The 19,689-nt window shown below is 37.6% G+C and overlaps 1 protein-coding gene across 1 annotated transcript in view; it reads right to left on the bottom strand.

Annotated features, from left to right (window-relative positions):
- The window catches only part of Ythdc2 (YTH N6-methyladenosine RNA binding protein C2), a 53,981-nt gene extending 34,533 nt beyond the window's left edge, over window positions 1-19,448 (bottom strand). Inside the window, exons 1-10 of the mRNA XM_021150592.3 lie at window positions 19,003-19,448; window positions 17,665-17,755; window positions 14,714-14,910; window positions 13,277-13,476; window positions 10,435-10,601; window positions 7,858-7,960; window positions 6,735-6,891; window positions 3,765-3,872; window positions 2,330-2,478; window positions 322-457 (exon numbers count right to left, since the gene is read on the bottom strand). Of these exons, the coding sequence (XP_021006251.1) occupies window positions 322-457; window positions 2,330-2,478; window positions 3,765-3,872; window positions 6,735-6,891; window positions 7,858-7,960; window positions 10,435-10,601; window positions 13,277-13,476; window positions 14,714-14,910; window positions 17,665-17,755; window positions 19,003-19,234 (1,540 nt within the window). The 5' untranslated portion in view covers window positions 19,235-19,448. The remainder of the gene's footprint in view (window positions 1-321; window positions 458-2,329; window positions 2,479-3,764; window positions 3,873-6,734; window positions 6,892-7,857; window positions 7,961-10,434; window positions 10,602-13,276; window positions 13,477-14,713; window positions 14,911-17,664; window positions 17,756-19,002) is intronic.
- Window positions 19,449-19,689: the final 241 nt, after the last annotated feature.

The following is a 19,689-nucleotide window of genomic DNA, read 5'->3' as shown; positions in this document are numbered from 1 at the left end:
TTATTACGCATTTTTTTGTCCATTTCTTTTTCAATCACAAACCTTTTTGAGATACTTTTGTTTCTGCAGCACAGAGTCAAGGACCAGATTACATGGATACATACAACACAAATTTATAAAAACATTTTGGTAAATAACTATCATATCTGTGAAGAGTTTAGGAAATCTCTGTGGAGATACTAACAAAATTTGAAACAATATAAAGCCCTCCAAAATAAAATTAATGATAGTAAACAAAATGTGCCATGTATACTTTTTAAATTAGACTGTATTTGTACCACAAATAATGGCAAGAGAAATTCTGAATTTAAATAAACTTACCACTAACATTTTCAGTTAAAATAAGATGAAAGACCTGAGCAAAAGCATCAACATCTTTATGCAGCCATATGTCAGAAAGGCAGGCATCCATCTCCTTGATTAACCATGGTTCAAGGCAATTCACATCCTTTTCTGTCTTTTAGAAACAAAAAAAGCAAAGATTATAAATTATTTAATTGCTTGGTATTTGTTTGCCTCGTAGGTGGCCTTACCATAACAGTGCTGGAGAGCTTGCCCTGGTGATGTGGATAAGGGAGAGCCAACTGCTGCCAGGCTCAGCTACCACCCATGCCAGAACCAAAATCTGTATCATCTAAGAACAGTTGGGACATGGTGATCCAAAACTGCAGGATCTCCATGACACAGGAAAACAACAAAATAACTGTGAAGAGTCTCGATGAGGATCCACTATTGATAGTGTCACAGAATCTAGAGATCTCAAACCAGACCAATGAAGATATGTGGACAAAGGGACATGCTGTGAGACACTGTGTGACAGCTCCATGATGAGATGCTTTTTTTTCCTATGCTTTGTTTTTTCTTCTTGTTGCTGGTTTGCGTGTTTGTGTGTGTTTTGTTTTTTGTTTTGTTTTTTGTTGGTTTTTTGTTGTTGTTGTTTTCTGGGTTTCTTTGCAGGAGAGGTTGCAAGGGTGAAGGGCCAGTATGAGGGAACCCCTGGGACTGGGGTTCAGCATGATGTGAAATTCACAAAGAATCAATAAAAAGTTAAAGAAAAAATGTATCTGCTGCAAGGAAAATAAAATGGCTACAATCATCAGAAGAACTGAAAAACATATAACATGCATATGCTGTTATACAAAAAGTCACTAATTTTATCTTTCAAACATTGTCTTTCATAATACTGTATTATTATCTTTTATCTGAAAGTGAGCTTATTGGCAAAGTACTATGATCTAGCCACATGAACTAAGGGTGTTTGGTAATATACTGGTAAATAATACATCTTTCTTTTCCAGCTACATCAAAGAAAACATTACCCTAGAACTTCTTAATACTAAAACCAGTTTCTTATCTGTATCAAGCACATGAGAAGCTCCATTTATAATCTCAGCAACTCAAGCAGTTGAGGCAGAAGAATACAAGTTTCCTTGTATTGGCTACCCCATGCTACACAGCAAGTTCCAGACAACTTGGGCTGTCTCAAAAGCCCAAAAGAAGTCCTCTCCCTACCCCAATCTCCAACTCAAAGAAGCACTGCTGGCAGGGAAATAGATTCCACAAAGCTTTAGAAGCTTCTCCTATGTTTAATGTCCAACCTGGTTCTTAAAACCACTAGTTTACACAGTCAAATTCGCAGACTAGAGAGACTAGGCTCATAGCCAAAATGTCAAAATGTTGATTGCTAACTCAAAGGGATCTTCCTTTCACTGAACAATGTTAAAGCATCCCCCAGATGCCTCTTTTAAAATTCAAGTATAATTCTTCTGGATATATAGAATTAAAATACTAGGATACAATGTTAAGCATTATCTATCTTCTCATTTTTAAAAAAAGTGCTAAATTTGGGGCTGGAGAGATGGTTCTGCAGTTAAAAGCACTTGCAGCTTTTACAGAGGACCCAAGTTCCGGTTCCAGCAGCACTTACATGGTGGTTCAGAATCACCTGTAACTCCAGTTCCAGAGGATCCCATTTCTCAGCCTCTGAGGGAACCTGTACTGATGTGCACACAAATACATGCATGCAAAACATTCTTACACATAAAATAAAAATAAATTAATCTTTTTTAAAAGTAGCTAAATTATTCTTCTAAAGACAGTTTGGGATCATAAGTACAGCTCAGGGATAAAGTGCTTAATTAAAAGGCCCTAGATTTCATCTCCAATCCTATTAAAAACTGAATTAAGATTATTCTGAAAATATGTTATAGTCTAAAACAAAGAAAATTACCCTCCAATAACAAAATAAAAAAGTGCTATTACATCATAAAAGTTGTTTAGCCTACAAAATTTTTACTCAAAATATCATTATGAAGCAGTAATATCTTACCAATTGACTGAAGACAGCATCTCCTCCATCGTCCAATAAGTCATACTCTTCAGACACACTAGCAACAGCTCTCTGCCTCTGAGACTCAGGCTTGAAGGTGTTCTCTTGAGCTGAGTACCACTCTGTGAGGGTGGTCTGCTGTTTCTCCTCTAAATTAGAAAGGAAAAAAAATAAGTACTTGGTCCTTTCCTTCTGATAACCTGTTCCTTTGCTTAAACCAGTAAGCCTAAGTGAGTAGTGTATCACTTAAAAGTCGGCTTTACTTTGGAGTCACGTTTAAAACTCACAGTGAGTCTTTCATAAAGTTATGTTGTAACACAAGGACATATGAAGCTACATAAAAACATTCATTGTCTATCAGTAAGAAGTTAGCTTCTAACCCAGAATTTCAGAAACAGCATCTTTACCCATAATGTATCTACTATATAAATTAATGACTAATACTCATATAGTAGTTTCTATTAAATTGTTTATTAAACTTATATCATCATGTCAATTGTTTAACATACAAAAAAATAAGAAGTTGCAAACATTTTAACATCTACAAGCTTCACAATTTACATGTAAGACATGATGTACTTTTGTGCTGATAGAGGGCATTGTTAAATACATACTCAAGTAGAGAATCAGAGTTATGTGCCCATAGTCATACACAGTAAACAAGGAAGTAAGAGTACAGCCAAGTATACTATAAAAAGGAATATAAACTCCAAATAATTCATACACTGAAACACAGAATGCCACTGTAAGTTTTTTTTAAGGCAAAATTGATAAAATGGAAATAAAGGCCAACCCTATAATAATACCGATTTGGAAATCTTTCTGGGAATAGAGAACATGCTGCAATTCCAGCATTTCATAGGCAAAGGGAAAAGATTAACCAAGTTCCAGGTCTATGTGATCTATAAAATGAGACTACGTCTTAAAAAATAAGTTCTAAAAATTGGAAAGCTTGATATTTTCAAGAAAAATAAACCTGCTGCCATCAATCAGACAATCGGCTCCCTCCCATCTACTTCCTAATTGCACGCACTAAGGTCAGCCGTGCGTAGGGAGCAGCATACATCTCCCTGCTTTCTCAGAACACTGACTAAGAGTCGGGATTCAGATGCCTGAAACCTCCTCAGTCCCAGCATGCATCCCAGCATCCCAATTCTGTAACTTCTCCTGGCACAACATGCTTATGGTGCACAGACATACATGTGGACAAAACACTCACACATGTAATGGCAATAAACAAAGCTTTCTTTAAAAAGTATATTTGGGACAATAATTATCACATATTTTTATTTAATTATATACAAGAGAAAAATATGTTCAAGTGTACTAGTTCTTCTGTAAGCTTAAGATGTATACGGTAAACTTATAATGTAAAAAATTATAGAAATAATTTTCAGTAGTAAATTCTTTAAAAAAACAAAAACAAAAATCCTACCTCGTTGCTTTTCCTTTTTGTACTTTAACATTTCTTTGTTGGTATATCCAGTAGTTCTTAAAATATCTTCCAGAAACATTTCTTTTACTTCAAATGGTCTTCCCTGTACTAAAGAATAAAAATTTTTAAATATCCAATTTGCATAGATAATTCACAAAATAGAATTCCCACATTCAATGAAGTATCTTGTGCTATGCAAAAGCTGTCTAAAGCTCCAGTGACTCTCGTAATACTTCCTGTTAACTGTAACTTTTCTCTGTAGACAGCTGTCGAGAATGAACAGCTGGCTTCATATTCTAGACAAGTGCTCAACTAGTTTCCCCTACTGTTTACTACCCACGTGCCATGAGCCTGGCATCACATTAGCAACTGAGAAGACTATGCTAAGTTCAAACTGCAGTACTTCCTACTTTCATGAAGCAGAGAACACCAGCAACATGAAACAGAATGCTGTGCAAGGTCTAATGAGAAAGTCCTAGAGAAAGAAGTACAGGATGTTATGACAGCATACCATAGAGGGAAGGAACCACACCAAGAAAATATTTTTATTGATTCATGAGAGAGAAGGAGGCAAAACAAAAGAAAGTAAATAGCATATGAAGAAAATACAAAGTCACTAGAGTGGAACCAAATGAGGCTGTTTTCAAGAAACTAAAAGGCATGTGAAGAATCAGAGAGCAATGAATGAAGTCACAGTAAGGGTCCCTGTCCTGAAATAAAGGTCATTCAAGGCTTAGAGAGCGCTCAATGTCAACAAAATCTCACTTCAGAAAGGAACATAAGGATAATAATTTGGAAAATAAAAACTTAAAAAACAGAATAAAACCATACCAGGTAGCAACATGTATAGTACGTCAGGCAATAAATGAATTCGGGATAAACAATAGTGATAATGAAGATTTAAAGAAATGTAAAAATCCAGATAGATTATTGAAACAGAAAATAAAATGAAGAGAAATCATAATTACATTTGTTATGAAAATAATTTCCATTTAAGTCATCTTGCCCAAAAAGAACGTTCCTCTGACAAACAAGGAAAGCTAAAGAGAACTAAGCTGGCCGTGAAGACTGACATTTCCCTTCACACTTAGCAAACATGAGAACTCAAATCAAACTTTCAATTAGCACAGCTATCAATTTTAGGTGCTTAATCATCCAAGCAAATGTTATTAATTTTATCAGACAAATGTACAACTTTGAGACTTAGGACAGTGTCTTTAGGTATCATCCAAAATATGCAAGACAAAAATAAAACCATAACTGATATATTAAATAGTCAGCTTTGGACATATTAGAAGTGATGTTTATAAATTCTATATCCAAAACTCTAGAGGACAATCATCAGTATACAACAGAAAATAGAAGCCATGAGCATTAAAGGGGGGGGGGGATGACAATTAAATGTACATCTGTGATAGCTAGCCAAGCTGTAAAATAAAAGCAGGAAGAGAGAAGGAAATAAGAATGAATAGAAACCGAAAGGAAAAGATTAAGGGAATAAAGGCTAAAAAATACCAATATATCAGCCCAGAGAGAAAGCACAATAATGAGGAACAAGAGGCAAGAAGCAATGATCCCAAACAAACAGAGATCTGAGAATTCACACACACAAAACCATGAGTTGTCATAGATTATATATAACTTTTGCCTAAAATCTAAATATTGGGCTTAGTAATTAAATCAGCATCAAAATAATATTGTTAAGAATTCCTAAATGGAGGTCCACATTAGATAGGATAGAACCAATTCCCACAAGCTGTCCTATGACCTGCACTCAAGTACTATGGCATTTATGCTCTCTCTCTCTCTCTCTCTCTCTCACACACACACACACACACACACAGAGTCATACAAACTGAATAAAATGTAATTTTCAATAAAAATGCTAAGTGAACAGCTCCTAACAATTAAAAAATGTAAATCAATCATCCTTTAGGAAACTTGTACAGTAATCTATTTATAAAACAATGATGAAGAGACCCCGAATACAATGGTAGCCTAAAAGATGCCTTCCTGTGACCCAGTGGAAGAAAAGCACCAAGAGAAGAAACTAAGTAAGAGCTTTGAAAACATACAAAGGAAGCCCTAGTATGGTTGGAATGCAGGGAAACAAAACTGAAAGCAAGGAAAAAGGATGCACAGCTCTCTAGCAGGTGGAAGGGAAGCAGAGCCACACCAGAAGGTAAACGAGGCAGCCCAGGGAGAGGGGGCTACAGTTTCTAACCAACAAGAACTCAATTCCAGTGGTGGACATTACTGGGATAAATGACTTCTCTCACAGCACAGGTCAGGAGTGGAAAGGGCCCCTCACACCCCACTTAGAGGTGGTGAGTAATACTAATAGAAAATCTATCATTTAAAAATGACAAAATTTAGGGGGCCTGAAACCAAAATTATTCAAATGAAGATTCAACAAGTCAGGGAGCCTAAATTCAAACATCCTGTCTCAGGATGAGAGGCAACATAAAGAGGTAGCTGGGCCAGATGTTGACAAGATAAAATGTGAAGGAATAAGAGGTACAGCTCCAGCAGTGAAATATACGGGGAGAGGAAGCCTAATGTTGGTGCGTAAGAATAGACCTCACCAACCAAGAATAAGTGTGGATTTTGACAGCCTTCAGCCTGGGGTTTGCAAGCGGATGAATACAACAGTACAAAAGACTACTCCAAGAGAGCAGGTAATAAAGTGCAGAGCTGTGTTAAAGAGAAACACAGGACAAAAAGACACTCATTTTTTTTCAAGATTAGATCATTGGATTTGCTACACAGCATCAGATAACAGATGCAAAAAAGAGGCCAAAGTAGAGACAGACCACTATGAAGCCTGTCTCATGGGAAGCATAAATGAATATCCTCTACTTCAGAATATTTATGAATTTCTGTTAAAAAAATAAAAAAATAAAAATAAAACATAATCACACTGCAAAGCTTTACTTCAAAGAAACTAAAGAGGATAATGGATAGTCGTACTATATATCACTGGACAACTTCCAAAATATCTTATGAAGAGATTCACATCCAAGGCAGCACTTGAAAGAATTAGTTTCAAAGTTGGGTGCTTTTGCAACAAATCTCTTAACTTAGTAAGCAAAAAATCACTGAATCGATCCCTTTCATGCACTTCATCCTGCAAGGAAGAGAAACAGAAACAAAACCATGGATCAGGTAAAATACTGTGAATGGTTCACCTTTAACAGGAAACACTGCTGGATTTATATTGTTCAAATTAAATAAGGAAGGGTCAATCAATACCACAGACCAGTTTGCAGTATGTACAATACAGAAATCATTGTACATTAACAACTTACTGTAAATGACAAAGTACTATTCTTTTTCATAGACTTTAAAACTACAAAAACTATTAAAAACTCTAAATTATCTCAGTCTATTAAATGCAGTCATAATATAAACAAAATCAATTTGAATATACATCTAGCTAGGCATGGTAGCACATCCTTGTAATCTCAGTTACTGAGGAGGCTGAAGCTAGAAGATTGCAAGGTAGAAGCCTAAACGATATAGCAAGACCCTGTCTCAAATAAAGAAAAACCCCTGTGTTCAGGTAACTTTTACTACTAGGGAGGTGTTTGGTTAGGCAAGGGTTATAAAACCTGCTTATTAAGGACTACAACTTAATCTATTTTTACCTGATACAAACTAGGAAAAAAAGCTTAGAATACTTTAGTAAGAGAGTAGTTTTTACTTAACAAGTAGCTAATTAATTTTTCAACTTAACCACAAAATTGAATGACTATAAAGTATATAGCTGCAATTAGGAAATCTATGGCAATAAAAGATTAATTAAGAAGTACAGAGACTAAAACTTTCTAGAAAATTCTAATTATATACATCATTTTCATAGATGAACATTATATTTTCAAAAATCGTCCTAGTTGGTTATTTCTCCCATAAAACCCAAAGGTAATGGCACCTTTATATAAGATATATTTCTAATAACTATACCAAGTTACCTTGAACACAATCTACTAAAAACAATAATTCATTTTCCTTTTACCCTATTCTAAAAGTATCATTATGTAATTAAATATTAAGCTGTCTCAGTATCACATGGCAAATTCAGCAATAGTCTTACCACAATAACATGGGTCACAGTTGACAATGTGCTATCACCTGCCATCAATGTACGAAGCAATACCCCATTAGTGCAAAATGTCAGAAGTGTCTTTGGCGAAACCCTTTTAAAAATCAAAATGAAGTGCACAATTACAAATCTTTTACATCATTAAATACAACTACTTTAAATGTTTACTGTATATATAATTTAAGAAATATTATGGATATAATATGCATACTACTATTTTGAATATTAATGTACTGGTATATATGACTTGTTAGAAAAGTTAACATATAAAATGTCTGACAATCATAAATTTCATCAGTAACAGCTTTTAATTAAGTTATATATGCTGTTATAGAACTTAAGTAGGTTTAAAAAACTTTAAAATTTTTAGTTTGGTTAAAAAAATTACAGTACACATGAAAAAAACTTTATTGCTACAAACCAAGAAATGCTAAATCATCAAGAAGACTACAACAGGCTAAACATCCTCAGTCTAGAAACCCAGACTCCCAAATGTCTCGCTTCCGATTTCCGGCACTCCACAAGCTCACGCAGTAAAGTTTACTTTATAGTAACATCCAAATCTAAAATATTATAAAATCTGACACACTTTCCAAGCACTGTGGAGAAGGCATGCTCAGTTGCACACTATCACTAAAGTTGAATCACTATCATTCACTGAGTTCCTATCTCAACTCAGTAGATCAATGTTCTAGACTTTAGGTGGTATAGTACCCTCATATATAAAACAAGGTCTCAGCAAGGTGAAACAGCTTCTATTGGATCATGACACTGAAACAGGATTTATACCTATGGCTCAGCTGTTCAAAACCTAATTTTAGATATGGTATCAATATCTGAATACAGCAGCAAAACTATCAGTTAACTTTTTGTCTTCTATGACTTCTTTTATATATTAAATAAAGCATAATTAAATCTGGCACAGCCATATCTACTGGGAACAGTGAAAGCCATAAAGCCAGCACAGCCATTTGACAAAGCAAGGCTGAGCCACACGCTACAGTCACTATCATACCACTTCTGGTCTTGATCTCCACATGTTGCATGCTTACAGAGCTTTGAGTATTTGAACAACTTGGGGAAACTGGGTTGATGGGAAATTCCTTATGATTCATTTATCCCTTCTCCTAGGAGTATTGCTTCTAAGCTTCCCCAGGAAAGTCCTGAGCATACTACCCATCCTGCTTTTAGGGAGATATCCTTATCTGATGCTACTAGAAAGGTCTTCCTTATGTCCTAGAGGTTGTGACTCAAATAAAGACATCCAGAGATCTCCTTTATGAGGATCTGGTTCCAAGATACTCTTAGAACTCAGGAACAAGACAGTCAGAACAAAGAAAGCTTAAAAAGGTAAACAAGATTCAGTGGGCTAGAGAAGTTGGTAGCAGATCCAGTTAAAAGACACTTCTTAATATACACTCAGGAGATTATGTGGAATATAAGATTGGGGACCACATATAGTATGCCCCTTGAGGAAAGGAAACAGCAACAAAGTTAGATTGACTGGAGTCATCTCTGCCCTACACATGGGCTTATACTGATAGACAAAGAATGGTTAGTAAGGATAAATGATAGAAGAGAAGTATTAAGACCCCCCCCCCCCCCTTCTTAGAAAACTTAGCTTGTACAGGGCCACTGAGGTGTCATATGACCAAGGAACAAAAGAATACCAAGATTAGACATATAAATTCTACAAAGATATAAACCTTTTATTATAGCAGAAAGTGAATAACTGCAGCAGCTTTAGCCTGAAGAATTCTCTCGGACCTAATGACAATTAATACTCTGACCATTAAAGATTGATAATATAGTGCTTGGGACATGGCAACCTGCCTAGGCTGGCTTGGAGATCTCTTTCTGTCTGGTACCCTTGAAACTCAAGAGCTACTAACATGAGAATGAGCTGCTATACTTTGGCAAAATATGCCTCTAGATTCTTAAAAGCTGGGCTATGGGGTTGATGTGGAAAATGATTATAAAACTCTGTTCTGTCACTGTTTATTAATAACTAAACTTAAGACCAAGAGTAAGTTAAAACACATAAAAGACAAAATGGTATGATCTATGTTTGGAATAACATGAATCTACCCTTGCCTACTTAGTTCTGATAAATAAAGAAGCATTCTGACCAGTCAGGCTGCAAAGTTCCCCTGACCCCCATGCTTGACTTACTCCTCCTTCTCAGACTCCTTATCTCCTCTGCATACCCAGCCATTGCTGAGGATGGCTCCCGGCATAAGTCATTTCCCCTTCCCTTTCCTCCCTCACCCAGCCCCTCTCATGTTCCACACATTATCAAATGATACCTTTTTTTATTATTGTTACATATATGTGCACAAGTAGCTCAAGATGACCTGCTCAGTTCAGTTTTGTGGTCCATGGCTTCATGGTTTCAGAGCTGACCACTTGATTCGCCCTCTCTCCACTGTCATTCACTGCCTGTGTTCTCTGTCTAGGGGTGGAACTTTCTTCTTCCATGTCACATGATCATTTAATCCTTTCTTTTTAGGTAAATATACACACTTAGCTAGCTCTAAGTATGGTAAAAGGTAAGAAGACTGTCTTTACCTGCTTTCTAATCGGATCTGATAACCAATTGTTTGACCAATTCTTTCCCTTCTCTCTGCAGCAACTCTTTCAGCCACAGCAATCGCTGCTAGTCGTCTTGGTTGAGTACAAAATATTCGGCAGGGGATGCCATTTTTAAAGCAATCATCTAACAGGAACTGAGGAATCTAAACCAAAAATTTTAAAACACCATAAGGTATTCATTTTGCAAACCCAGAAATATCAAACCAAATCAAATAAACATCAAATTTCAAATTTCCATAATATGTCAAGACATTAATCTTCAAATCAGTAAGTCACATATAACTGCTAATAATCAATGAGAAACTATAGTTTTAAGAGATTTTCGTTCACAATGAAAACTAAACCTAGATGTTGTAAATGAAATACAACAAGAAATATTCAAGGTAAAGAAGATCTTCAAATATTACTGAAAACAAAAAATGACCAGAGTATGTTGAGTATGTAATCCTGGATATTAATGATCATTATCGTAGGTTAACTTCCCCTAAATTATCTTAAAAATGACAAAGTCCCACTGGAATGTTTGAATAGTCAAAATTATCACAAAAATAAAAATGCCCTACAATCCTAGAATTACAAATACTTTTCTATAATAAAATTCAGGAGGGTCATAAATATTTAAAGTAAGAAGTCCTACTGGGACTAGAAAGGTGGCTCAGTAGTTAAGAGCACTTACTATCCTTCCTGAGAACATGGGTTCATTCTGTTACCTGCACTCACACTGAAGCCCACAAACAACTGTAACTCCAGACCCTGATGATCGGAGACCTTCTTCTGGTCCCTGTGGGCGCTGCATGCATGTGGTACAAAATCACACGAAGATAACTCAGACCCATGCTGACAAATGCTGCAAACCTATTAGTGTACAGGCTTCCTAAAATACATGCACATTATATAAAAGGAGTTTAAATGGAGCTGCCCTATAATGAGGGACAATGCTTCTCCCAAACACAATACACTCTCAAAAAGAACAGTAGGGTTACATCTTTTTGAGTCATTGGTCAGTAGGGTCCCATACATTACAGACTACTGCCCTCCAGAATTTGGTAAGACCCTATTCCTGAAGACACCACATACTTAAGGTACAGGACATGGAGAAAAAATCAAGCTGATGACCTGGAAGCATTCTCCCTACTGACTAGTTTACAAAGTGCTAAAGATGCTAAGTATGTTAATAGGGGAGAAAAATGATCAGCAGTCTTACCCAGATGTGAGCCCTACATGCTATAATAGCTAATGGCCTAGCAAGATGTGCCCACTGGAACAACAGTAGTGCAAATTTCATGGCAGTAAACCACCAATACTGACTGGATTCAAAGTCTGCCACATAAGACAGAACTCATACCTGATACTGCTAACTGGGCCAAAATCCTGAAACTGGCTAGGTCATAGGCCCTGGGGGATGATTTCAAAAAGTACTGTTCTGTTAAATGAATATAGTAATAGGTCCCCCTGCTCTTATTTTATACCTGTAGATTAGTGCATCTAAGCCCTGACAGTGAAGCCTCTTTACACAGTAGAGAGTGGTTAAGAGAGACCTACGACTGGCCAATGTACAAAGAATAAGAGTATGGAGTGCTCAGCTCTACATAGGAGAGCAGTATCACACCCTACCCCAAGGCTCAGGAATCACTTAACCAGAAGAGAAAGACTCTAAGAGCCACGGGCAGTTGATTTCTGCAGCCAAACAGTATTTGCTAAGCATGTCAGTGCCACTGTACCCATGAACTCACAGTAGCTGTAACTGCTTGCATAAGATCTGCACAAGATCAAGCCAGCCAAAATCTCAGCATGGATATGAGAAAGGCTCTTAAGCTGTACTGATGGCTGGGTGAAGGGAAAGTCAGTTTTCTGCAGGGATTCAGTCCTTGGGTGGCATACTGAGTGAATTGAGTGGGTTTTTTTAAAGTACATCAAGTTGGAAAGAAATCATGGCAAGGGATGGGAGAGAAATTGGAGGGGAAGAAAAGGTAGATATGATTAAAATGCATTATATGCATGTACAAAATTCTCAAACAAAAATGAATAAATTCTTTCGTTTTCTAGATAATAGCCTCCATGTCACTTACATTATGAACATGAATATGGAGAAATACTGGAAAAATAGTTTACTTCCTGAAACTGGCTAAAGTCTTCTTTAAATTCTGTCTAGGTTTGTGGTTCATAGAACAGAAAAGAAACATCAGGAAAAAATTTAATGTCATCTTAGCATTAAAGTAAATTCCACTAGTAGGTGCTACTTAGTATTTTATATAAGGCATTCTGTAGAGATTACCTTTAAATCTCACTCTAAAATGAACTAAGTATCAGTTCCATTTTATAAATGAAAACGGGGTTATAATGGTTATGGGGTTACAATGCTAGATGAAGACTTCACACCTAATAGATAAAATAATAAGAATTTGAACTCTATGCCCAGTCTCCCAAAATAACAACTTACATAATTCTGTTTCTTAAAGACCAAATGCATTAGTTTAAAAAAAGAATAAGGCACGGTGTAGAGGCACACGCCTTTAATCCCAGTACTCAAGAGGCAGCAACTGAGGATCCCTGTGAGTTCCAACCCCACCTGCTCTACATAGTAAGAACAGAGCCAGACAGACAGAACTACACAGAGACCCTGTCTCAAAAATAAATAAACAAAAAAGTAGCAATTTGAAAGATTTCCTTCCTATAGATTCTTTATATGCACTCAGTAACAATTTGTGAAATACCGATTAGTAGAATAACCTGAGGTTTATTTTCAAATACATAGTATAAATTTGACATAAAACTATGAGATGGATTTCCTTCTACAAACAACAAAGAAAAAACAAACCTGTGTGGTCTTTCCAGACCCAGTTTCTCCTACTATCAAAACTACTTTATTTTCCTTAATTATTTTAACAATTTCTTCTTGTTTCTCAAAAACTGGTAAAGACTGCCTGAATGAGTCAAATTCAGACTCTCCCCTTTTCACAGGAACTTGAGGAATGCCATTGTTGAGTCGCCCGCTTGTCTTGCTCATTTCTCGGTTTTCTTCAAAAGTGAATAAACAGACAGAAAGTTTATGATCAACACTGACATGACATATTAAAAATGAAGCTACATAATTTCCTGTGCTCCTCTAAACGTTGTTCTCTACAGTCTTCACTACCCAGAGCTTCAGCTACTGCCCTCCTGCATGTGTGAGTTTACAGGCTACCACTTTCAGCAAATACAGTGGGTCTTTTCAAGTGTTTCCGATGCACATATAACATATGAAAACCAATAAAAATTAATTATTCCATGGTCACTAAACAAAACATAAATTATTTTCATGTTTATTATAAAACTTCTATCAGTAATGTCAAAAATAGAATAATATTTGTAAATACAAAGTTCTAGTGACTAATGAATTTTCCAACTGAGCATTTCAGCTAAAATCCAAGTATGGCAAAGCAGGTATAATAAAGAAAGTGTTATCCAAATCACTCAAGCTATTTCTATGTGTTCGCACTTAAGATGCTTTCTTTAGGGTTCAGTTATAGCGCAATGGTAGAATGCCTGCATACCATGAACCCTGCAGAGCAAAACAACCAACCTTTTGAAGCTAAGTAAGCCAAGGTCTTTGCTATGTAGGATCACCTATGCCCTATGAGCTGTGGACCTGCTCCCATACACAACAATAACCACACAGTCTACACTGGGCACTTAGAGCATTTTCTCACCTTGAAAGCTATTTTTCTGAATAAAATTATGAACTTCGTTTTATAATTCATATATCAGCTGACTGAGTAGTTTAGCATACTGAAGATTCTTCCCCACCCCTTCTCAGAGGCAAAAGTCCCAGTTTAAAGTACCACATCGAGGATTAGCACATCAAGGTGTGACACAAAAAAGTCACAGACTCTGGAGTCACACCCAGCAGTGTTCAGCAGCTGGCTGAGTAACCTTAAATGGATGGCGTCACTCCTCTGAGCTCCAGCTTCTTCAACGCTCACGTTTTACCACCCAGAGGATGCTACAGTGAGGCTAGGAGTGAGGATACTGCAAAGCACATGGTAACTATTCAATGAACAGTAGTTAGTATTACAACCTTCAAAAAACTTGCTTCACTTGCACAATATGCCTTAATACTTTATTCTAAAATTCTGATAATTCTTAATCACCTTAATACACTATTAAAACTGAAAAGAAACGTGTACCATATTAGCTCTCAAAAATAAATCTAAGGTGGGAAAAAATAATCGCCAAATAACAGGGTAAGTAAGGCAGCTCCCTGGAAAATACATACCAGCTTCAACTGCAAACACATTTCCTCTTTCTGTTTTAGGTAGGAGTTCAGTACGTTCTTTATTGGTGACAGGAAATCTCTGAATTAGGCTCCTAACAGCATGTTTTGTGTTATGAGTCAAATTACAGGTCATCATTGCATGAGCTGTTTCTGATCCATCTTTCTTCTTCACAGTTAGGTATCTATTTGCTCCCTTTCTGAATATTAATAGAAATAATTTATTTACTATATATAGTCAACTTGTTCACATATGATGTATGTCTACTTAGAAAATAATCTCAAGTGAAACAAGGAAAAATATTCTGATATTAAAAGTCCCCCCCCAAAAAAACAATAAATAAAGAAAAATAGAGCAGTCCAAAGAGTATCTTTAATTAAAATATCAAAATACTACAAACCCATTTCTTAAATCAACAGTAACACCCGGGAAAAGCAGCTTAATTCATCCATAAATGTTAAAATTTAAATTTAGCAGACTTCTTGGTAAGCACAGCCTCACCAGTTAACACATACCAAGAAGCATATAAAGGTGAGACAATCTGAACAGAAGTCCCTAAACACACTGAAACGGTGACGGCTGGCTGTTCATGTTAGTATGTCCATGGGATGCTTTGGGAACGTGTTTATGACATTCCCAGGGGAGCCTGTTAGAAGAGCCACTTTTAATAGCTGACGCTCAACTGTGTAACACAATGCTGCCAATAATTACTTCAAGCACATACTCTGTAAATGAAAAAAAAAAAAATTTCTCCAAAGCCTGTGACTATACAATTCTGTAATAGCTCAAGTTCCTGGCTGGGTGTCTGTTTAGTTCATACAGAACTGACCATATCTTTCAGGACTTCTTCAAGTCATAAAACCAACAGTCTTGGGTAAAATGTTATAGACACAAGAAGTCCCAAATGTGTTCTGAAAGGTTTAATAATATATGCCTGAATTTAGTCAAGTTGTACTGATGAAAAACTTGACTCTAAAAAGCACAGACTTGGGTGGGAATCCCAGCTTTACCGTTTGTTAGTGGTGAGAACATAAGCAAATTATGAATGGCTCTAAGCCCAAGTTAATAATGCCTACTTTGAAGTAGGTATTCATATGATTAAGAAATTAGAGGTAAATTATAGCATCTGTCATAGAGCAGGCTTTAAATAAATGAAAGCTATTACAATAAAAAATCATTTAATAGTTAATGAAAATATTTCTCACAACATTTTCATTTGATAATGTAACTATCATATTGTAATGAGCAATGGAACTACAAATTGGTGAAAATTACATTATTTTCTAATTTTCCCAATTTTCATTACATTTAAATTTTGTCAACAATATCTTCCCCGTAAGAATATTAAACTGGGACCAGACTTGCTGACAACCCTGAGAACCTGAGGTCAATCCTGGGAATCCACATGATGGATGGAGAGAACCAACTCCTGCAACCGCACATGTACCATGGCATGTGTGCACATGAATGTGTCCTTACACGCATAGATGCATTCGAGTAAAATAAAAAAGATGTAAAAGAACATTAAACTGAGGGCTAAACTGTAGTTTTTGTTGTAGGTCTTCTAAGTGCAGCTCTTACTTTGCTAACATTTACATTTCTGCATGTGCCTGGTGAATACCAGGATGAACTGTTCTGTTCTCAATGCTGTCTGTCATCTGCCCTGACTAAGGAGATCAAGCATGCTCTAAATTAGCTGCTGTAGTGACAGCTACTTGTATTTGCAGCACTTCTGAAGTGAAAGCCTGACAATCATGGACTTCAAGGTCAGCCTGGGCTACCTGAGACTCTGAATCAAAAGGGAAAAAAAATAACTTAATCTAAAAACTGTCATTTCCAGAGCAAACTGGAATCTCTAGATTCTAAACATACTCTCTGTAGCAGGTTCTTTTCCCCTGTGCTGTTTCTCATTGTCTGAAATTTCAGTGCATACAGGGGCTATTCGTTCCCCTGTGCTGTTCATTTCATAAAAATTTAACTACATATGGTAGAAATAATGTTGGAATTAAATAAACATGACAGAAGTCTGGAGTTCTTCAGTAATAATTTTTTAATTAATTGACTATATGATCAAAAGTACATCATTTTAGTTCTATAACACTGTATCCTGGTTAATAAGAATATCTCTAACATGTCTGTGACGCCAAGACACTTTAATTCCTCTAAAAATTATCTTGGGAAGCTTTGTTACATTTCACCTTTAGCTAATTTTTTTTCTGAAATTACTCATAATTCATGAATATACACCAGACACTAAGGTAGAGGCTATGATTACAAAAGTACTCTTTCCTGAAGCCCACAAGCAAACTGATGGATCAAACTGAAACTTCTCTAACAGACTCCATCTGTGTGTATAAATAATTCAAATCAAGCAGGTTCAAATTTAAATCTCCATTGAAAAGTACCTGTCACCTTAGCAGTCCAAAAATAAAGAACCTAACACGAATAATGGAACTATATTCACCTTTTAAAAATATTTAAACTTATGAGTATGTGTAAATTCAGGAGTCCATGTGGAGGTCATTGGACAACTATTCGGAGTCTATTCTCTCCTACTTGAGGCTGGGTCTCACTTGCTATTTGTACCACTGTGCAAGCTTGTGGCCCATTCTGCAGTCTCCTGCTCGTCAGTTTTAGCCACAGTGAGCTTTACTTTTCTCTCTTTGCTCAAGGCGGGCTCTGAGAATGGAATTCGGGTTGTTTGGCTTAGACACCAGCTGCTTTGACAAGATGAGCCATCTCTCAGGCTCTAACTTATTTTCTGCACCTGGAGGCAAAGTGCATTGCAGGAAGAAAAGCTGATCTTGGTAGAGGCCTAAAATGAGTTTATCTACATATACTATACTTAAGAATGTAAAGTTAAAGCAGAAATAATGACTTAAATGTAGTCAGACACCTGTATATGTTTTTGTAGTAAATACTTTTGTAAAAATTAGAAAAGTTGTACACTTACCCTTTACTTTTAGAAACTAAACCAAGAGATTGACTTAGTCGGTGAATAAAGGCTCTTTCCGTACTGGTCAAAGAAGAAGGGAATTCCATTTCTATGTAGGAAAAAAGATTCCACTTATAGACAGACAATTATAGGTATAAAACATGAAAAAATAGATGTAAGTATAAATCAAATTATATATTTTATATGAAAAGTATTTTTATTTGGTAACTCACATCTAATAGGATTCTGATATTAACTTTTAATATTTATTTATTTGTGTGTGTGTGTGCACCGTGTGTGTGCACCGTGTGTGTGTGTATGTGTGTGTGTGTATGTGTGTGTGTGTGCACCATATGTGTCCACAGATCAGAAGAAGCATCAGACCCTCTGAAGCTAACTTGATGGTTTCAAGCAATCATGGGGTGCTGAGAATCAAACCTGGGTCTTCTCCAGTAGCAGTCTGCAAGAGGAACTACTGAGCAATCTCTTCAGCCCAGAATTCTGATATTAATTATTACGCTACACATAAGGCCTAAATATGATAAAGGACTTGAAAATCCATCAAAGATTACTACCTTTACTGAAATCTTAAATTGGTACAACTATGGACATATTTTACAATTTAACTTATTCCTGTCTTCCTTAACAAAACTGTATTTCCTTCAATAATGAGGTATGCTCAAAGCATGATGAATTCTCAAGCTGAACCGCTCATGTCTCTGTTCTCAAAACTGCAGAGGACTCTTGCTCAATATTTCAGACTGGATTTGTTGCGACATTTTGCTTCTATCAAATATATGTTCAAAATCCTTTCGGACAATAAGCCTCAGCAAATTATCAGTTAAGCAGGCGAATCAAAATGAGCATTCAATAACGCTATGCAGACACTACGGGTAAACTCAGTTGTATACTAGGAGGCTCATACCAAATAGGTCTCTAACCTGATAAAGTACGAAGCACACTTACAAGTTTGTGTTTCATTTGATGCGTCTAGAATTTCAATAAAGTCAAAGCCTCCTCTGAAGCTTTCTCAGCTTAAAGTACACATTCTTTTCAATAATGAGGATGGCAGGGGCTTACCAACTCCTTAAAAATATAATGTTGACTTGGCAGCCTCGGGTTGCAGAAAAGTACCTGGGAGAACATTTTCCCACACGGGCGTAACCTAGCCTTTCCATCTTCTGATGCCCAGCGACTGCTCCCTAACCCCACCGACCCCCAGGGCATCCCACTCTGACCAACAGTCACTAGACAGCGCTGGTTTCACCTCTGCGGCCCGGCCCCGGGTTCCTCTGCCCATCAGGGGCGGGCCTGGGGGCGGGTGTCAGCCCGCAAGGTCCGCGTCAGAAGCCTCACCTCTCTGGTCACCGTAGCGGAAGCGCTCCAGAGCGATGTTGACGGCGATCTTCACCTCCTCGTCGATACGAATGTCTTTGAGGCCCTTGGCCCGGCCACCGCCTCCAGGACCACACGAAGCGGGGCCGCCGCCGCCACCGCCGCCGCCGCCGCCACTGCCACCTCCACCGCCGCCCGTGCCGCCTCCGCTAGGAGCCGGCGGACGCGGCGAGACGCTGCTCGGCCTGGACATGGCCCTGAGGAGAAGCTCGCTCCGCGTGGGAGCGGCCAGGCCTGCTGCCAGCGAGCAGTGACAGAGACAAGAGAGCCGGTGAGGACGCGGCGGACCGAACGCTCAGAAGACAGCGCCGGGGGCGACCGGCGGGAAAGCGCCACTCACGGCAGTGGTGGAAGCGAAAGCGCCGGCACCACTCTAACCTAGAGAAGCTGCGGGCGGGCGGGCGCGCGCGTAATGACGTCACGAGGGCGCGCCGCGCGCGACCCCCGAACGCCGGAGCGCTGGCTGTGCGGGTGCTGCGCTGAGGAATGCGGTCCTTGGAGGGGTGCTGTGGCCCTCAGGACCACGAGGCTTTGGTTCTCCAAAAGTGTCATATAATTGGAGGACATATTATTCGGTTACCCACTCGATCATTTAATGCTTCGCTCCTTTCTTTAAAACGGGCTTCTTCTGCCCAGCGCTAGAGTCAC

The sequence above is a fragment of the Mus caroli genome, unplaced genomic scaffold (genome assembly GCF_978045245.1).
Source record: "Mus caroli unplaced genomic scaffold, Mus_caroli_1 scaffold_19, whole genome shotgun sequence".
Classification (NCBI taxonomy): domain Eukaryota; kingdom Metazoa; phylum Chordata; class Mammalia; order Rodentia; family Muridae; genus Mus; species Mus caroli.
The sequence above is the reverse complement of the archived record's forward strand: the minus strand, read 5'-3'. Positions and strand labels throughout refer to the sequence as shown.